We start from the raw sequence: 17897 nt of genomic DNA, 5'->3' as shown, positions 1-17897 counted from the left end.
GGTGGGGGGGGCAGGGCGGGGAGGGAGAGAGAGAGAGTGGGGCCGAGCGCACTCGTCCACACATTCAGTCGTTGTCCTCGTCCTCGTCGTCGCTCTCCTCGATGCCGTCGCTGTCCTCCTGCTCCTCGTCCTCCTCCTCCGTGTCGGGGATGTCCCACTGCGGATGGTTGTCCAACACGGCCTTGGCCTCGTGAACCTCCAGCTATGGGGAAAAAAAATTAAAATATAATTGAAACAAGTTCATATTTACTAGAAACTAGCTTGTTTTATGACTGCACTTTTAGGTAACAAACGTTTCAATCACATGCAAAGAACAGCTCTGATGCAAAAAGGTTTGGTTTTTTACACCTTCCAAACCAAACCTTGTTTTAAAATTACGACTGTGTACTCAAAGATTTAGGCAAACAAGGACTTGATGTCCTATTTTGCCTTTCCACTACTGATCTCTATAACTAGCATGGGCTAGTTATAGAGATCAGAACAATAATGGTGCTGTTTTTGTAGTTTCCTTTTTATTAAATATCTGGCAACGTTGTCCTGACTCTGTTGTCATGAAACCTTGGTTGGATATTTAATGAAAGGAAATGTTAAACAGATTTAAATACAAAAACCAACAAACTACAATTGTTGGTGATGCTGCCACCTACTGGCCTAGCATGGGTTGCCAGGTTTTTTTTAAATATGTACCTTCAAACAGGAAAAATAAATAAATAAATTCTGGAGTTGAGTAGCTAAGGCCTAAAATGCTTTAGTCTCTGCATTTAATAACAGAATTAAACAGTTTCTGCTACGTTTTGTCTGTAAATGGTAAGAATGGACATCTTAGCAAAAAAAAACCTATTTGGCCTGTAGGTATTTAAATATTTTATTTTAATATTTAGACAGTAAAGCTGACATTACCCATACCAATATTTTCCACTTTATAATCCTTTTAAAATAAACTACAATTGCAAAATGACACTCCAAGTTTTTTCTTATTTGGGGGTAGAGGGGGGTCGGCTGTAGGTGTTGTGTTTACAAAAACAACCCTGACTGAAAAAAAAAAGCACCTTCACAAAACAACTTGGCGTGTCATTACCAGGTGCCCGTGTTAATTCTTCAAGTTTGCCCATTTTAACTAGACTTCAAATATTTCAAAATCACTGCCTATTTTTTTGGCAATTGGCGAGTCTGCTGTCGAAAACAGAGCGGCTTAGAAAAGAACCGCTGTTTGTCGGAAGGACTTCTAAATCAGCAACCCATCGCTGCAAATGGAAAACACAAACAAAACTGAAATATAAACACGTCACTTGTTACCTTAAGCGGTTTGATCTGGTCCAGGCCCATGTACGAATCAGAACGGAGGATGACAGAGTACTGGTAGTTCCCCGTTTTGGACGGGGCTGGAAACTTCAGCTCCACCTGGGAAACAACAGAAACAACAGAAACAAAACATTGTGAAGTCGTATTATTTTGTGATTTATTTTCTTCTTGTGCTTAAATTGTACGTGTTGGTTCATCTCAAAATGAGGGATAATTGCAGTTATTTTCTTTACTTAAGCAGCTGCCTAATTATGACTGAATAAGAGTCCTGTGATTTTTCTTGAAACAAACATTTTCCTAAAGTATGTCTTTAACTATGTCAGTGGTTAATATATGGTAGATATATTTGTCAAATAATCATCCAGCTGGAGTATAAAGTTATACTTCTGTAGAAAAGAAAAATAAATAAATCCGTTCAGTCAGTAAGAAGTAAATGGACCTCTTTCAGTGTGATATATACATTTTAGGAGTTTGTTTTCTTTAGCACAATAAATAAAACATAACTCAGGTTTTTATGTTGAGCCACATATAAGACTCATAAAGTCAGTCTCAAACCACTTCAGTTGTTCCAACAGACATCAAAGTTGGAGTCAAGTTGACCAGTTTTAATTTAGCCAATATTAAGTGTCCACTATAAAAAAGAAGGCCATGCCTGTGCATACTCAATCAGTTACCAAATAGGAAAATGAAGATGCAGCAGCTGCTACAACCAGCTTACTGTCACCCACACATTTAACTTTTTTTTAAGTGACAATGCTCTTCTATGTATTATTTTCAAGTGTACAAGTTATTCTAAGAGTTGTAATATAGATGTTTTTATTATATTTTGGTAAATAAAAACAATGTCAAAAAAAAAAGAAGAATATTTCGGTGTTGTAATTTGGCCTCTGGCTGGCCTGATTTCTAAAGATCGGCATCAGTACCGACCGTAGAAAAACGGTCGACCTCTAACCGAGATCCCAGAGACTTACACCGAGCTGATAACAAAAATGATCTGACAGCAGCATTTTGAGACATGAAAAAGACCATGAAGCCTGCTTGTCATCAAAAACAATCAGCAAACAGATGTGCTTTTAAAACAAAACATCTAAAAGTTCAACAGGAGAACCATAAACTCAGACTAACAGCTTCAATGAAGCTCCAAAAGCCTGCTATAAACTTCACTGTTTCAACAGTCTTCCTCGAGCGTTTGTAATATGCAACCCGCCGACTAAAAAAAAAGAAAAAGAAAACGTTACTGTTAGAATTTATCATTTGTGAAAAATGAGGGGCTCGTTTCTGTTGCGAACCGTAGCCGTGTGACCGAGGTCCAAACTGTTTTGTCTGCTAATCGTCGTGCGACACCTGAGCTGACAAAATAAAACTAATGACAGAGGAACGAGACGCTGGCATTCACCGAGCTCACCTCACGAATCATCTATCAGCGGCAGGGCACGGCGAGGCGGGTAATCACAAATTAACCGACCCGCGGTGACAGGGTCCAAGTGTAAATATTAGACCGATGCCACCTCAGGCTGTGATTATTAGTTTGCGCAATTACATACAGCAAACATCTAATTATCAACACAATGAGGCTATTTATTATTCAGCAGAGCACGGAGGAAACACAGAACAGGGCTGCTGTTAACAGCCCCCGTCCTGTTGGTGAAAGCGGCCGATCTGCCCACTCGGGGAAAAAAAAAAAAAAAACACGCCCGCCGTACACGAGTCGCACAACAGGAGCGCTCAGAGGAAGCCGTTGAGGTGACAGACTAATTGATTGCTAGCCGGCGACCTGTCACGCGTGAAAAGGGGCACCTCTTGTGATTGCGTTCCTTTCAGAGCGCTGACAGCTGGTCACGCAGCGTAACACGGGGCCCTCGTTAAGCTTTTACCTCGCTGTCAATCTGAGCAGCTGCTGGAGCATCCCAGAGTCAGAGGTGAAACTGTTCACAATAAAACGCGCACACACACGCGTGCGCCACTCGGAGGAAATAATGACGAGTGCGAAAGGTTGCCTTGCAACAGAATAAATGAAGTATAAAAAAATATATACAAAAAGGATTTTTTAATGGAACAAAGAATGAGCTGTAAAAACTTCAATTGCAGCCATTTTAACATCTGAGAAAGTTAAATATTCCTATTTATTGCCTGTTGCTAAAGACAAAAGGAAATAATATTAATGCTCGTGTTTGTTTGTCTGTAGCTTTAGCAAAATATCTCCTGAACCACTGCACAGATTTTAATGAAAAGCTCAATAAGTAATCGTTTGATGTACATCTACAAATGATTAACTAAGCAAACTTAGCGAACACAAAAGTGACTATAACTCAACCAATTTGACAGATATTGACCTAAAATTTGATGTGGTAGTGGTTGAGCATTATCCCCAACACATACTTTGAGGACTAGACGGTCCGTGAATTCTTTGCTAAAAACTCTGGCAATACCGTTGCTGTCAACCCTGTTTTGTCTGTTAGCAAATATCTGATGAACACCTGGACGGATCTTAATGAAACTCTCAGAAAGTAATTACTGGATGCATCTCACAGCTAATCAACATTAAAAATGACTATAACTCAGTCAGTCCTACAGATATTGAGCTAAAAGGTGGAATGGTAGTAGCTAAGAGTCATCCTCAACACGTACTCTGAGCACCAACACATGGGAGAGCTCACAAAGTCGCAAGAGATTACTTTTTTTTATAAAGTTTGACCAAAACAGCTACAACTTTCTCAGCATAGGATGATCTTAGTCTGAACCTCCAGATAGAAAATCGTTGGGCAATCCTTCATAGAATGCAAGACCTTTAAAGCAAATTTCCCATTTATTTATTTAGCTAATATTAATAATAAGCATGTTGTTTCTCTATTTTATATATTCTTGAGGTTTGACAGTACAAGTTCTTTAAAGACATGTGGAATAATGGATATTTTAAATTAAATTTAAGCAATTTTGATTTAAAAAAAAGTTGTAAAGTCTGCTTTCACTTTCTATATTTCACTCTACAAAGGCACCTGACATACAGAACCGTAGGAACATGACCCCACCTCTTCTGTGTCTTTTAGTGTGCAGACGTGGTACGGCATGGAGACGAGGGTCTGATCTCGGCGGTCGGCGATGTACAGCCACCACCACTCCTGCTTCTCCTCGGGGAAGTAGAGGCTGTAGGCGGGATGCGTCACCTTCGATTTTGTTTCTAGCAGCGCCCGCTCTCGCCGCTGGATGCTTTGCTGTAAGGCCTCCCACTCCTGGCGAGGCGAGACAAGTGGAGGATTATCAATCATTAGCTTTGACTTGCACTTTGAAGTCTTAGTAAGAAACCCATCAGGATTACAGAACAAAACTGTGCTGTGTGTCTAAATACTAAACAATAAAAGTTCCCTGACCTCCTCGTCGTCACCGGCCACCTCATCAACCTCGGTGTCGCTTTGTTTGTCGCTGTCTTCGTCTCTCTCGCTCAGAGAGTCCTTGTTGGCTTCTGCCTCGTCTGACTCGCTGCCTTTGTCTGAAGCTTCGTCCTCTTCCTCCTTTACTGCCGCTGCTGATGGTGCAGCTGTGACTTCCTGAGACACCAGCACAACAAATAACATTTATTTCGCCAGCAGTGTCATTTCCCTCCGCCTCATCACCTGAGACTTAGAGACGTCTCAAAAAGTCAAAAGTAGCTGTGATTGGTCAGGCGGATGCTTACGTTTCCTGCCACGTTGCCGTTGGCCTGCTTGGTTTTAGCGGGAGCGGGAGTGGCCTTCTTCTTGGTTAATTTCTTCTTCTTGGACTTGGCCGTCTTCTTAGCCCCTTTATTTTTGTTCTGCCACACTTTGGCTTTAGCTTTACTCGTGTCTCCCTGCGTAACACCGAACAAAACGCGATTCACCAAACCAGAAAGTTGAACAAATGCAGTAAACCCTCAACATGTCCGTGTGTTCCTCTTACTGCTTCCTCTGTGTTGGCAGCCTCCTCTCCTGGACACGGTGACGACTCCTGCTCTTTTTCAAACATATCCTACAAACAGCAAAGAAATGAAGCGTTAGCTACTTCTGAAACGTGCAGACAGTGAACAGCACACTCTAGTGGCCATCGACAGAAATGCATGCACCTTGTAGAATTTAGACATAGTTCCCACAAGTCTGGGCCGGAAGCGATATTTTTGCCATGTTGGTAGGTAAGTGCTAAACAAGTCTCAAAACAACCATTGCGACTAAAGTAAAAAAAAAAGCCTGTGATTGAAAAATAAAAAAGTCTCCTCTGCCGTACAGCCTAATGCAAAGGTGAAGTGAGGGGGAGCGTTCGGAAGTGTGAGGTCACATGGGAACCATGTATTTGTTGTACATATGTTTCCTTTTATTGATTTAACGTGAAGTTAAGTTGGTGTTCAGCCAAGTTAAACACTTACCACCATACGTTTTCTGGTCAAGGTAACTGTTACAGTGACAATGGAGCCTGCTGTGATGTTATTGCTGTCCTCATCATCAAGGACTGCAAAGACACAGAGACAGAACAGTTGTTAGAGACGAACAGAACCTTTCCCCCAAAGCTTTTTCAAACAGTGTACAGTGTGGCCACACACATTAAGAGAAACATAAAATAAACATATGACTTATGTTTTTTATCTGTTTACCTGTTAAATAAAAAGGATAAACTAAAGGGAAATTAACTATTCAGGTTTTGCTACATTTTCCAGTGACCAAACATCCATCCATCCATTTTCTTTACCCACTTTCTCCTTTTCGGGTCACAGGGGGAGCTGGTGCCCGTCTCCAGCAGTCACTGTGCGAGAGGCGGGGGACACCCTGGACAGCTCACAAGTCCATCACAGAGACACATAGAGACAAACAACCATTCACGCTCTCACTCACACCTAGGGACAGTTTAGAGGTACGAATTAACCTAAAATGCATGTTTTGGTCTGTTGGAGGAAACCAGAATACTTGGGAGAAAACCCACACATGCACGGGGAAAAACGTGCAAACTCCCCACAGAAAGGCCTGGGAGCGAACCTGCGACCACCTTCCTGTGAGGCGACAGTTCTAACCACTGCTGCCCAGATTGTGTTAAATTGTTTGTTTTTTTTTTCTTTTAGGACTGACCCTGCAATTTGATGTCCATGGTGATGTGAGGGAAGCTGCCCAGCACTGCCAAGACCTCATCATACTTCTCCTCCCCCAGGAAGCGCATCATGATGCGTCTGTCAGAGTCCTTCAGACTCACCAGATCCTGCAGGGTTCGCACCTTATACTGAACCGAAGAGTAGAAAGACAGCGAGAAAGCACATTTAGCTTACTACTGAAAATGAATGAAATTAATCAAAGTACATTGAAATACTGTTTCTTAGCACTTTAGGTGTGACTGTTATGTTCTCAGGAGGCTTTTATTCTCTAGTTTCTTTATGTTTTAATAACAAAACTAATAGTTTGTGGTGTGTTTGAAACTAAAAAACATAGCTCACTATCAAGGAGCAAAGAAAGTACAACCACTAACAAAATATATACTAACTTGTAACTTTATTTCAGGCTATTTAAATTCAGTTTTTAGTTTATTTTATTGCAAAAAAGACAGCTGATGAACATTATTTCTGTTATTGTAGATTGTTGTAAGTCAAAAATGGCTCTAATTTAGATCATTACACAAAAAAATAGATGTCAAAGTTTCGAATGAAAGTGACAGCCCTTGAGTGGACACACACACACGTGACATGTACCTTTTTAGAAATACAGTAGCGGAGGTTCTCCTCTTCGAAATGAGGTAGCTGCAGCAGCGGTGACTTGGACTCCTGCAGACCCTGGACTATCATCTGGGTCAGCTTCATGCAGTTCTCTATGGTGACCAGTCGGGGAGCGTGGAAACCTTAAAGGGGGGGAGGCATTGTGTTATGAAAAGGACACCAAAAAGCATGACAGTACTGATGTAAACTGAAGTGTGTGTGTGTGTGTGTGTGTGTACCTCCTCTGCTGTTGGCCATCATGGTGAGCTGACAGCCCACGTTGATCATCTCCTGAAGGAGAGCTGGACTCTTCCTCACCACAAATCTTTGATCTGGAGCAGTAACACACAACTTCTAAATAAAACAGATGACCTGCTTGTTGATCCCAAGGACTTTATAAGTAACCAGAAAGAGGAAAGGCCAACTTGTCACAACTTTTATCTCCACCCTGTGCAACATCCCTCAAGTATAATGAAAAGCTCAATAGTTAATGCAGTTGTTTGGGTGTGGGTTATTATTATTTGGAACTCCATGTCATCTTCACCCTCTTCTACTGGTTTGGAGAAGACTTATATTGACATATGCTGACAAACACACTCCAAATGATAAAAATATCAACATGCAAAATCAATGCCTGACGCCATAACAACATTCCTACCTTCCTCCAACTCCTCTGACACGTCCATGCGGGCCAGGTGGGACAGAACCAACACTCTGGCCTTCAGGCTGTAAGGGTAACAAAACGGAGGCTCCTTCTTCTTCACGTTGATATTTCCTAACTCCCGGATCAACTGCAAGAGAGACAGAACAAACTCTTTGGGATTATTCATACACAGAGCCGTAACAATTACACTCCCCACATTTCTTTCTCCGTTAAATCAAGGTTTTCTACTAAATCTGGAGCTACTTGTTGCTTTAATGAGAGCACAAAGATGAGTTACAAATATCTTTTAGAGCTGCTTTTAAAAGTTCCAGATGAAATCTTCCCCCGACAGGTTTTGCGACAATGAAACTCTTGCTGCATTGTCCAGCAAAATAAACAAAAGAAAACCTGTCAAACAACAAAAAAATATGGTTGCCTAAAATGCTGCGCTGGGGAGGGAATAAGTCTCTGTGGAACAAGTGATGGTCTTTAAAACGCAACCGTTTCTAGTTACATTTTAATAAAGGAAGAAGGCTGAAGTTATGCTCTTTTACCTTGAGATTTATTGTTTATAACAAATAAATAACTTTAAGAACAGATGCTGGAACAAAACAGAACAGATCTCTTTACTTTTTCTACATAAATACTGCATCTCAAGAGCACCTCAAATTCACAAATACCTTTTTAAATTTCATCTCCCATAATCATACCAATTAAAGCAACCGGTCACTCTTCCTACCTGTGGCACTTCAATGTTGTCTGTGGGTCTGATGGTGGCTTCTTTATTGCTGCGAGGATCAAACTCAAATGCTGCCGTTAACACCATGGTTAATCCTGGAGGAGGAGATTTGGTCAAGATCACCAGAGAAACACACACCAGCTGCAACTCTGAATCATTCCTCTTATAACTAAACATACAAACAGCAAAATGTTATCGATTGAACAGAAAAATGTCACCACGTTATTGAATGAATTAAACCTTTGCTAGCAGCTTTAAAATTATGACCAAAATTGTTGCAATCTGAGCGGAAACTCACGCTTCATATTCATGTTTGGTGTCTTGTACATAAAATGCATGAAGAGCTGGGTGGTGCTGATGAGGATCTGGTCTCCACTGTATCTGATGGAGCGGTACCACCACGTGCCCTAAAGTAAATGGGGGGGGGGAGTGAATAAAAACAACCAAAAAGTAGGAAAACTTTGAAAATGCTAAGATAAAGGTCCTTCATGTTATAGTCTGTACAATAAAATAAGGCTTTAAAACAAATCATTGCCAAAAACTTACCACAACAACAGGAAGGATGACCATAAAAGCAAGTCCATACACCAACAGCACCTACAGAAAGTAAAACCAGAGTGTGAGTAGGTTCATCACATTGTAGTTAAAGTTATAAATGCTTAAATCAGTAAATGTATACCAGCATGGAGTTCTTCTGGTCAACGATCCAGGCAGGAAGGGCAATCCCGAAACTGGTGGCTGAAGAGAAAGATCAAAGCTCAAAAATCCCATTTAACTGCAACAAAAAGCAGGCGATCATTCATCACCAGCACCGGAACGCGAGCTATAAATCCACCGCATGACACGTGCGACATTTATTCCTAATACAAATTAAACAGCAGCTCAAATTAAAGCATTTGGTCCTGAGGAAACACGCATTAAAATGAAAAATGAAAGACATTTTTCACTGTGTCATGCCTGCCTTTGTGGAAATGAAAGAGCTGCTGATGTAGTCGACTTGTTTATCATTTAACACATTCATACAAACGAAGCGCTGACTCCTGATCAGAGCTACAGGCGGTGCCGTTCGTGCGTGCCGCACTTTACTTACCTCCCGGACCGTCTGGGTTACCATAGGTTTCCCAGTTTTGTCGAGACTGTTCATTGGTTAAACTGCAAGGGGGGAAAAAAACATTTGCAAGTGAATTCTATATGCTAGGATGCAGAAAGTGGTTTATCTGGTCAAATTCAAAGAAACACAAAACGGAATGAAACTTACGCAGCATAGGCTTTGGCAATTCTCATGAATGTGGTCTCGTCCCCACCTTTGTCAGGGTGGTGCTTGAGAGACAGTATGCGGTATTGCTTCTTAATTTCTGACACTGATGCACCCTGGAGAGGAAAATACAACCACATCAACCGGTACAACTAGGTTTAGTTTAAAGAATGCTGCGTTGACCCCAGAGGTTGAGAACGATCGCAGATTTCAGTTTTATGCGATCTTTCGGGGCATAAAGGAGTTTACCGGGTCTAGGTTGAGGACTTCGTACGGATTGTATTCCTGGTACTCCCGGTCCAGTTTGGAGACCTTGTAGGCCAGCAGCAGGAACACAGCCCACCCAAACAGCAGGGCTGCTTTCCTGAAAAGATTCACACACAAACAGGAAGAGGGGCGGAAGCAAAAATCAGTCCAACAGCTGGGCTTCTATTTTCAAGAACCTCTTCACATTATGGCTTGCAATGTTTTCTTTTTCGTCTTTTAAACCACAAAATGCTTATAAATATTTACTGCACAATATAATTGGGGTTTCTGGCATTCAGACCCCATTCTCTCTTCCTGTGTAAATGTTTTTTTTTCTGTCAGGTTCTTGAGTGGTTTTTCCAGGAGTCTACAGGTGGATGCTGGAGCTAACATAGAAAAGTCAGCAGTGGGAGCAAAACGTATGACGAAAACAACAGGAATCTTAGGAGGTTTATTTTGCAGTCAGGGTTGTTTCTGTAGTAAACAGTGGTCAGCGGTCATACTAGTTTGAAAAATCAGGGAGCGAGCCAAAGTAACATGAACTTAAAGCAGGAGGCAAAGAAGAGAACATTTTGTTTAACAGCAGCTTGAACACTATAAAATATACTTTTAAGACCTCCTCCCACTTGCATCAGACACATCTAGAATTCGCCACTGTTTTCACAAAACAACATCTCCAAGTGGCTGAACCAGTCGGCTGAGTCCACCACTCTCCAAACAACATTTTGTTCTCCGTATTGACCGCCTTCCATAAATAACTTACTTCCACAGGAAAGCGTGCAATCCCTGTTTGTGGTAACTCATTTCAACTTTATTGTAGTTGTTGTTTAGGGATCGAACCACTGGACTGTGTTACTTGCAGCTAAGGTTGCAGAGGAGTGGAACATTTTCTGTAAACAGTATGACAAGACATGCTGGGGCTAGCATTGCTCAGTTTTTGTGAATCCCACATCTCAAGTCAAGTTCTGACACTGATTTTAGTTTGGTATGTGTGCATAGAAGCTGAACTTGTTTCCATGACAAAACCTAAGAAATGATGGCCTCTGCACGGCAGCATCTGTTGCCATGCCAACAGCTCGCTAGCCTTATTCATCCAAGTAGCTCAACTAGAAAAACAAAGTATATATTACTACAATAACTCTCATCACTATGATACAGGAGCGGTGAGGAAACTGGTGTTAAGGTTTTAGAAGATGCCAAATAAAGACGTGTGATTTCACCACCCTAACTGAAAAACGCAACCAGGTGAGAGGAGAATTCATACATGCTCTGGATGTTAAATGTTGTCGAGTAAACACAGGACGGAGATGCAGCCGCAGAGCAAGAGTGCAAAGTGGGCGAATAAAGACAAACAGCCAAGACGCTGCTGTAAACCACACAGGGTGAATAAACAACTCTCTAAGAAAACGGTGTGACGCTAACAGACACGTTAGGCGGTGCAACAACTCGCTTAGAGCAAAACATCACTAAAAGGCTTGCATATAAACTGGGAAAAAGTCAGATTTGTGGGGGCAAAAAAGGGGGGGATGAGTCAAAGCACTTTCATTGACAAAAACATGCAAGCTTTGAGTCTGCCTACACCATGATAAACATGTCAATCTTGTAAACACACTGAATGAACTTATAACTCCAGCAAAGAGGAGACGTTAGGGATTCCTCAAAGTAGACCATTTCAAACCGCACTTTGATGAGCTTAACCATGACATTCCCAGACATACTGGAGGACAAATCACAGCTAATGAGTTTATTCATATCAGATGCCAACAATTCTCTGAGATGTTATCAGCTGCAATAAAAAAAAAGTAAAAAATCTTCAAATATTATAGGCTGATGAAAACTGAACAGCTTAAATTAGCATGAATGCAGTTTATTGTCAGAACTCAAACGCAGAGCGGAACGAATCCACCTCTCAGGACTCACTTTAGTGTCGGGACAATGCTTTGCTGCGACTTCATCAGCCTGAGCCGATACCACAGGCACCTGCCGTGCACCCTCCGCAGGCTCTTCAGCCGCAGCTGCTCTGTAGAGATAACGGACAGGAGGGACGACGTCAACAGCATTATCAACGGCAGGTAGGTACATTTATTTATATAGCAATTTTCAGCACAAGGCGACTCAAAGTGCTTTACAACACAATAACAAAATTACAGACAGGTACAAGATACAATGATAACTAATTGTCTAAATAAGCTAAGCTAAACTAAACAGATCTAAGCATGACTAAATGTACAGAACTAAACTAAGTGTACAGGAAGAGAAAGCTAAACTAAACAGTACAGTCAGGCAAAACACTGAAAAGTCGGACAGATGTAAATGCTTACTTAACTCAGGTTAATATTTGTCATTAGGTTTGTGATCATATTAACTGTATGGAGCATTTTTATACAGGATTGGTCATTCAGTTACACTCTGTACTCTAAATAGGTCAGCTTTGTTGTTTTTAATTACATAAGAGCATATGCTTTCTAAGCTGTGCTGCTGACAAAATGATAGCAGCAGATAAGGACGTGTCAGATTGAGGTTAATCAATGCAAACTTGAGAACCTGCAAGTGTTTCATTGTGTTGGAGCTTCAGCTTAAAGGGGTAGGAACAAACTATCTGCAGCAGATGAACTGTATCTGAGTCATGATTGAATAAAAAAGTAAAAAGCAAAGATCTTTCACCAGACTTTAGATGCATCGTCCATTAGTAGATCATCTACTGGATTTCAACTTTTCAACTAGTTGCTCTTTAGGAATAACATTGCTGGCACAAAACTCCAAATAAATGTCTGCCAAATTGTGGTATCCTTAACACAGATGGGGGAAACTGTGTCTTTGTGACAGGCTGTTCATGCCTAAAGATCCATTTTGTCATTGGTGATTTGCGAAGTTGTGTCAACACGAACTCATCTCATGACTTTAGGAGACTTTCATATCTAAATGATTCACAGGTCAGAGTCAAATGGCTCAACAAACAAGGGAATGTTCCCCTCAACATTGTCAGGTTAAAAAAAAAACTTAACTGGCTATGAATGAAAAGGCAGCCAAAGTTAAAAGAAAGCTTGAAACTTTTTCTGAAAGCCTGGAGAAATTTAAATATTACAACAAAGTCTGGCTCTCTTAGGAACAAAACATATAGAAAAAATAAACATGGGGTGACTTCAGACTTTTATACAGTTACTGTATATCGGCATAATATCATTTCAGAGCCAATGGAAAGACGTGGACATCAACTTGCTGATATTATTAGCTTCCATTTTCACATTATTGTACTGCTGGACTGGACTGTCCAACAACGTGTGCACCTTGACCCAAATGCAGACCGACAGAAGGCCAGCTGCGGATCACTTTACAAGCCAGGATGTCACAGAAACACTTGAAACATCTGAGGGTTTGTTAGTGAGCTAAGTTAGTTAGCGCCGAGCCAGACATCAGGCCTTACCAGCATTCTGATCCCGCGGCCAGAGGTAATATGTGGCCGGGATCACAATAAGTCCGACGAAGGACGTAAGGAAATAGAAAAAAGTGTTGCCGCTGTCATCGTACTGGAACTGCTGTCCGGCCATTTCGTAGCGGCGCAATGGTCGCCCTTCTTCTCCACCGCTGCGTGTCCCCCTTCAGACCCAGTAATGTGTGAGTCCTGACAGACCGTTAGCTAGCCAGCTAGCATCCAGCCTAGCTCGATGCATCGGTGTACGTGGTGTACGCATGCGCAATGTGGTTTCTCTTCTTCTGCAGCGGTTTTTTGTTGGTGATACTGACCCCTACAGGTGGCAATAGAAATAGGACGCAAAAAAATGTTTAAAGTGTATTTGTTGGATAATAAAACAGATTTACAAACATATTTTTGTTGGAAGCATTATAATATATATATAAAATAATGTAAGTAATCAACTAAAAAGTTTTATTCTTATTCAGTAAATCTAAAAATTGAAAGACATACAGAAGAAATGCAAGAAATTTTACTATCAGTATCTCTGAGTGCTGTTGTCTAAAAAAACTTTTTTTAAGCTTTTGTATACATTGAACCAAAACTTTCTATAGGTGCAATATAAAAGTTGTGAAAAGCTCCAATTTTCAACAAAATGTAAAAATATTTCTAAACCTTTTAAACCTGGATTTATGTTTGTTTTTTAATATCCAAATTTACACTTTTCTCTCTAGGATTATTAACCAGGGTTCAAAATCTGACAAGTCTCACTAAACCAAATCAATTGTGCTGATATAAGTAAATAAGTTTCATCAGTTTCCTCCATTATTTTCATTTTCTTTACGTGTAGTCTCAAAAGGAATTAGTGTCAGACCACAATTCATAAATCTTAGCTCAAAAAAAAATAGACAAGTGTTACATCTGCTGCGACTCACTTTGAACCCTTTGGAGGTATGAGAAGATGTTGTGTCTGAGAGTGTGGGGACCAACATGGTGCGTTTAAGGTTTGGATCACAAGACTTTATATCGTTACCAACTGTATCTTTGTGAAAATACACCAAATAGGAAACAGTTCACATCATGTTCCCACACAGGTAATAATTAACAAAATGGTTTCAGACCTTGACCTCACTGCGCAGCGGCTCTATAAATTTGTTTGTGTCTTAAAAATATAAAGTCACTCTTTTAATGCACTTTAAGGCAGTTATCAGTGTCAGAGGGCAATTCCTACAGTCAATATACCAACCAAAAACACACAATGCTAATTCAGTCTAGGCAGACGAGAGGAGCCATTTTTTATGTTTAAAAAAAGGGGCTTGCATTATGGATGTTATCCCAGAATTGATTTGTTCAGATGTGCACCATGATGTCATCCAGATGCTTGCGTTTCAAGTCTGGCACGGTGGCGTCAGCAGCAGGATAACCCACAGGAAGCAGCATCAGCAGCTTCTCGTTGGTTGGCCGGTTCAGGAGGAGCCTGAGCTGGGGGCCGCAGTTGAGGGGTGTCGATGTGACGGTTACAAGCCCCGCGTTCTGCCAGGAAAAAAGCACAGAGGACACAGGAATTCAGCTCTCTTTCCAGATAATAAGCTGCATTTCGTTAGGCCACAAGAAATTTCAACACCATTAAGGCTGAGGATGTTGGAGAGACCTGCAAATAAAGTCTTTATTCCGGGAAGTTTTAGTCTGCATTTCACTGGATCGGGTTATTTCTTACCTGTAAGGCAGCCAGCAGGATCCCACAGGATATGGAGACACTGATTTCATTGTAATAATGTGTCTTTTTCTTGCCGTTTGGTAGAATCCCATAGGTCTGTTTAAAGATGAGGATCAGGTATGGAGCGACATCCAGATACTCTTTAATCCAGTTTGTCCTGCAGGAAGAACAGATGTCATACGCGTGTCATTAGGAACAAAATAAGCAGAATGTGGGTTGAAAAACAAATGTTGAAGTCGGACACAAAGTGGAGTAAAATATAAAGGTTCACCTGAGTCTGGCCAAATCGTTGACCCACTTATCCCCCATCCTCTGGCGGTAGTTCACCTCCTCCTCTTCCTCCACTATCAGCCTGATCTGGTGCTTCATCTTGGGCTCTGACACCACAACAAAGGTCCAGGGTTCTGTGTGCGCTCCGCTAGGTGCTGTTCCTAATCAGTGCCAGGACAGGCAGAGAAGCAAATACGCAAAAACGTCACAGCCAAGATCACATCTTTTGGTCTCATCTGAATGGAAACTGATTGTCATGCCTGCAGTCAGGATGACGTTATCGATGACTCCTCTTGGGACTGGCTCGGGGCTGATGAATCTGACGGACCTCCGCTGGTTCATCAGGGTGTACAAATCATTGGACCTCTGCAGCATCGTCTCCTCGGGGTAACGAGGGGGTGAGTAGGGCACATGTGCAAGGTCCTCCTCTTCGTCCCCATCCACCCACTCATCCTCATCTAAAAGAATGACAGGCAGAAAGAAGTTTTAGTAATAAAGGTTTTTTTTTAAATCAACAGTACTGGAAGAAAGAAATAGTGCATTGTTGTGCAACAGTCTGGCATTAGACATGAACAATACAACGTGATGCGCCAGAGTTATGTAAACATAAAATATTCAGGCTCAAAGATAAATGACCTCATATTTAAATAAGTATGCAATGATTATCAGTCCTCCTATCAAATTCTATTGATACCACTGGGCAGGGTGTTCATTAAAGCTCCTTATGAACTACTGAACACCTCATGGACTAAGAAAAACAGATCATATTAAATCCCCAACAACACCCAACACTGACCACCACCTGCTCAAAGACCACAGGTTTTCTGTCATTTCTAATGAACCTTTCCAGGAATAATGAGATAATACTGAATAACAACAACATCTGCTGCTCAACCAGCCATGCAAAAACAGTACAATACCGACAAAAACCAGTAAGTGCTTGCTGGGCTTTTACTTACCGCCTCCTGCTGTAATTTCTGTATCATCCTGTAAGTCTTGGTCCACCCAGGGTCTAAAGTCTGATTTTGAGGCCCCTTTGGTTTGTCCTGGGGCTCTCAGTTTGGCCTCTGCGTCCCTGGATCTCATAAACAAGAAGCCTACCACCAGGCACAGGACCAGAGCAAGGACGGGCGTGAGGACGGACAGGAGAGCCATGACTGAGTGTCGGAGCGCAGAGACGAGGACTCGGCCCAACTCGGCCGAGCACAGAGCCGATGTTGTGAAACACCGCCTCTCTTATCTGGAGTGGGTTTTTTGCTCTGCGTCAGAAACCCGAGGAATGCCACTTGAACTTGAGATTCACCAGATCATCAGTTCAGTTCACTTTATTTGTCCCCATGGGGCTATTTTTTTTAATGGAGCATTAAAGCAGCTGCAACAACTCAAGGACACAAACAGGCTCACAGCACAACATAAGAGAGATAAAACTAGCAGCAAAATACACACAATAAAAAGACCCACACACAGGCATTAACAACACAAATCAAAACACAGCATAAATCTGAAAGCAAGACCATCAATCGGAGATTAAAGGTGAAAGACAGAAAGACAGAAAATCCGACCGACCTAAAAGAGTTTCAAGTCTGAGTTACAAAGTCCTGCTCTTAAGTTAATATTCCACTTCATTCTTTCCAAGATAAACTCTGTATGTGCATGCAAACCATCCAAAAGCAAACGCTCAAAGCTTTAATTCTGTACAGCTCCATAAAGAAAACAAACCCAGCGTTTGTCATATGCATTTTAACGCAGATAATATTTATCCTACCTAAGAATTTAAACGTTTGATCCATTTTTTCTTTGAAACTCTGATTATTCTTTCTGTCCCGACTGGTTCTAAAGTGAAATACGAGAATATGTGGACACTTGGACACATAAATCAATAACACATGATTAACTGCAGGTATCAGATTAAGGATGAGGGCACTTAGAGAATCATTTTACACCATGTGTGCAGATGAATAAAATTTCCAGCCTTTTTGTTTTCCTCATATATTTATACAGCCAGCAGGTGGTGCAACAGTTTTGCAACACATCCTATGACTCTTGATAGGTCAGTGCCATTTTATTTAGTCTGATTGTGTATCATGAATGAAATAAGAAAAGGAGCTGGATTAAATGAAATGACATAAAAAATAAATGACACAGAGCTATTTGTTGAAAAACGTCGTCTGTAATCGAGTAAAACAATGCAAAAACGTTTAAATTTAAGTATTTGTTTGAGAAGTTACGAGTGTAAAAAAAGGTTGTGAGTTAACTCATTTATTTGAATAGGATTTAGCTTGCAGATTTAGGCAATTTGAACTCAGAAATGTTGTCTGTAACCCACTCAAATAAAATAAGTGCAGACATCAGTTTCATTAGATAATTTTTAAGAGTTTGTTACAAACACAGAAAAATGAGTGGGGAAAGCAGCCAGGGTAAATAAAATAAAATAAAACGAACAGAAGACTGAAAGACCTTCAGAAATCAATCAATCAATCAATCAAATTTTATTTGTATAGCACATTTCAGCAGCAAGGCATTTCAAGGTGCTTTACATAATTAAAAAACAAAATAAAAACAGCATGTGACAATGAATAAACAGTAAGAAAGAGACAAACATCAAAAACCCGCACTCTAACCCTAATTTA

General features: G+C 41.0%; 2 protein-coding genes across 2 annotated transcripts; both read right to left on the bottom strand.

The window, feature by feature from the left end:
- Window positions 1-6: 6 nt before the first annotated feature.
- Window positions 7-13560, bottom strand: sec63 (SEC63 homolog, protein translocation regulator). The gene is made up of 20 exons (XM_017427249.3): window positions 13293-13560; window positions 11789-11888; window positions 9872-9986; window positions 9626-9738; window positions 9458-9519; window positions 9047-9105; window positions 8914-8964; window positions 8666-8774; window positions 8368-8462; window positions 7644-7776; window positions 7225-7317; window positions 6983-7128; window positions 6372-6519; window positions 5678-5760; window positions 5218-5286; window positions 4976-5128; window positions 4671-4847; window positions 4332-4532; window positions 1297-1401; window positions 7-202 (listed from the first exon to the last, which is right to left on the bottom strand). The coding sequence occupies exons 1-20, from the start codon at window positions 13414-13416 to the stop codon at window positions 65-67; spliced, it is 2274 nt and encodes a 757-aa protein (XP_017282738.1). The 5' UTR covers window positions 13417-13560; the 3' UTR covers window positions 7-64.
- A 718-nt stretch (window positions 13561-14278) lies between these two features.
- Window positions 14279-16500, bottom strand: iyd (iodotyrosine deiodinase). The gene is made up of 5 exons (XM_017427263.3): window positions 16227-16500; window positions 15528-15725; window positions 15269-15428; window positions 14998-15154; window positions 14279-14813 (listed from the first exon to the last, which is right to left on the bottom strand). The coding sequence occupies exons 1-5, from the start codon at window positions 16420-16422 to the stop codon at window positions 14631-14633; spliced, it is 894 nt and encodes a 297-aa protein (XP_017282752.1). The 5' UTR covers window positions 16423-16500; the 3' UTR covers window positions 14279-14630.
- Window positions 16501-17897: the final 1397 nt, after the last annotated feature.

This window comes from Kryptolebias marmoratus, linkage group LG19 (assembly GCF_001649575.2).
Source record: "Kryptolebias marmoratus isolate JLee-2015 linkage group LG19, ASM164957v2, whole genome shotgun sequence".
In the NCBI taxonomy this organism is placed as follows: Eukaryota; Metazoa; Chordata; class Actinopteri; order Cyprinodontiformes; family Rivulidae; genus Kryptolebias; species Kryptolebias marmoratus.
The sequence above is the reverse complement of the archived record's forward strand: the minus strand, read 5'-3'. Positions and strand labels throughout refer to the sequence as shown.

Bases quoted from the DNA above. Each gene is read 5' to 3' on its own strand.
- iyd (XM_017427263.3), bottom strand. From the start codon at position 16,422: ATGGCTCTCCTGTCCGTCCTCACGCCCGTCCTTGCTCTGGTCCTGTGC. The intron at 15,429-15,527 runs GCATGACAATCA...GGCACTGATTAG, and splicing joins TAACGTCATCCTGACTGCAG to GAACAGCACCTAGCGGAGCG. The intron at 14,814-14,997 runs GTAAGAAATAAC...TTTTCCTGGCAG, and splicing joins TCCTGCTGGCTGCCTTACAG to AACGCGGGGCTTGTAACCGT.
- sec63 (XM_017427249.3), bottom strand. From the start codon at position 13,416: ATGGCCGGACAGCAGTTCCAGTACGATGACAGCGGCAACACTTTTTTC. The intron at 5,761-6,371 runs GTCAGTCCTAAA...GTGTCTTTGCAG, and splicing joins CATGGACATCAAATTGCAGG to TCCTTGATGATGAGGACAGC. The intron at 1,402-4,331 runs GTGGGGTCATGT...GTTGTTTCCCAG, and splicing joins CACTAAAAGACACAGAAGAG to GTGGAGCTGAAGTTTCCAGC.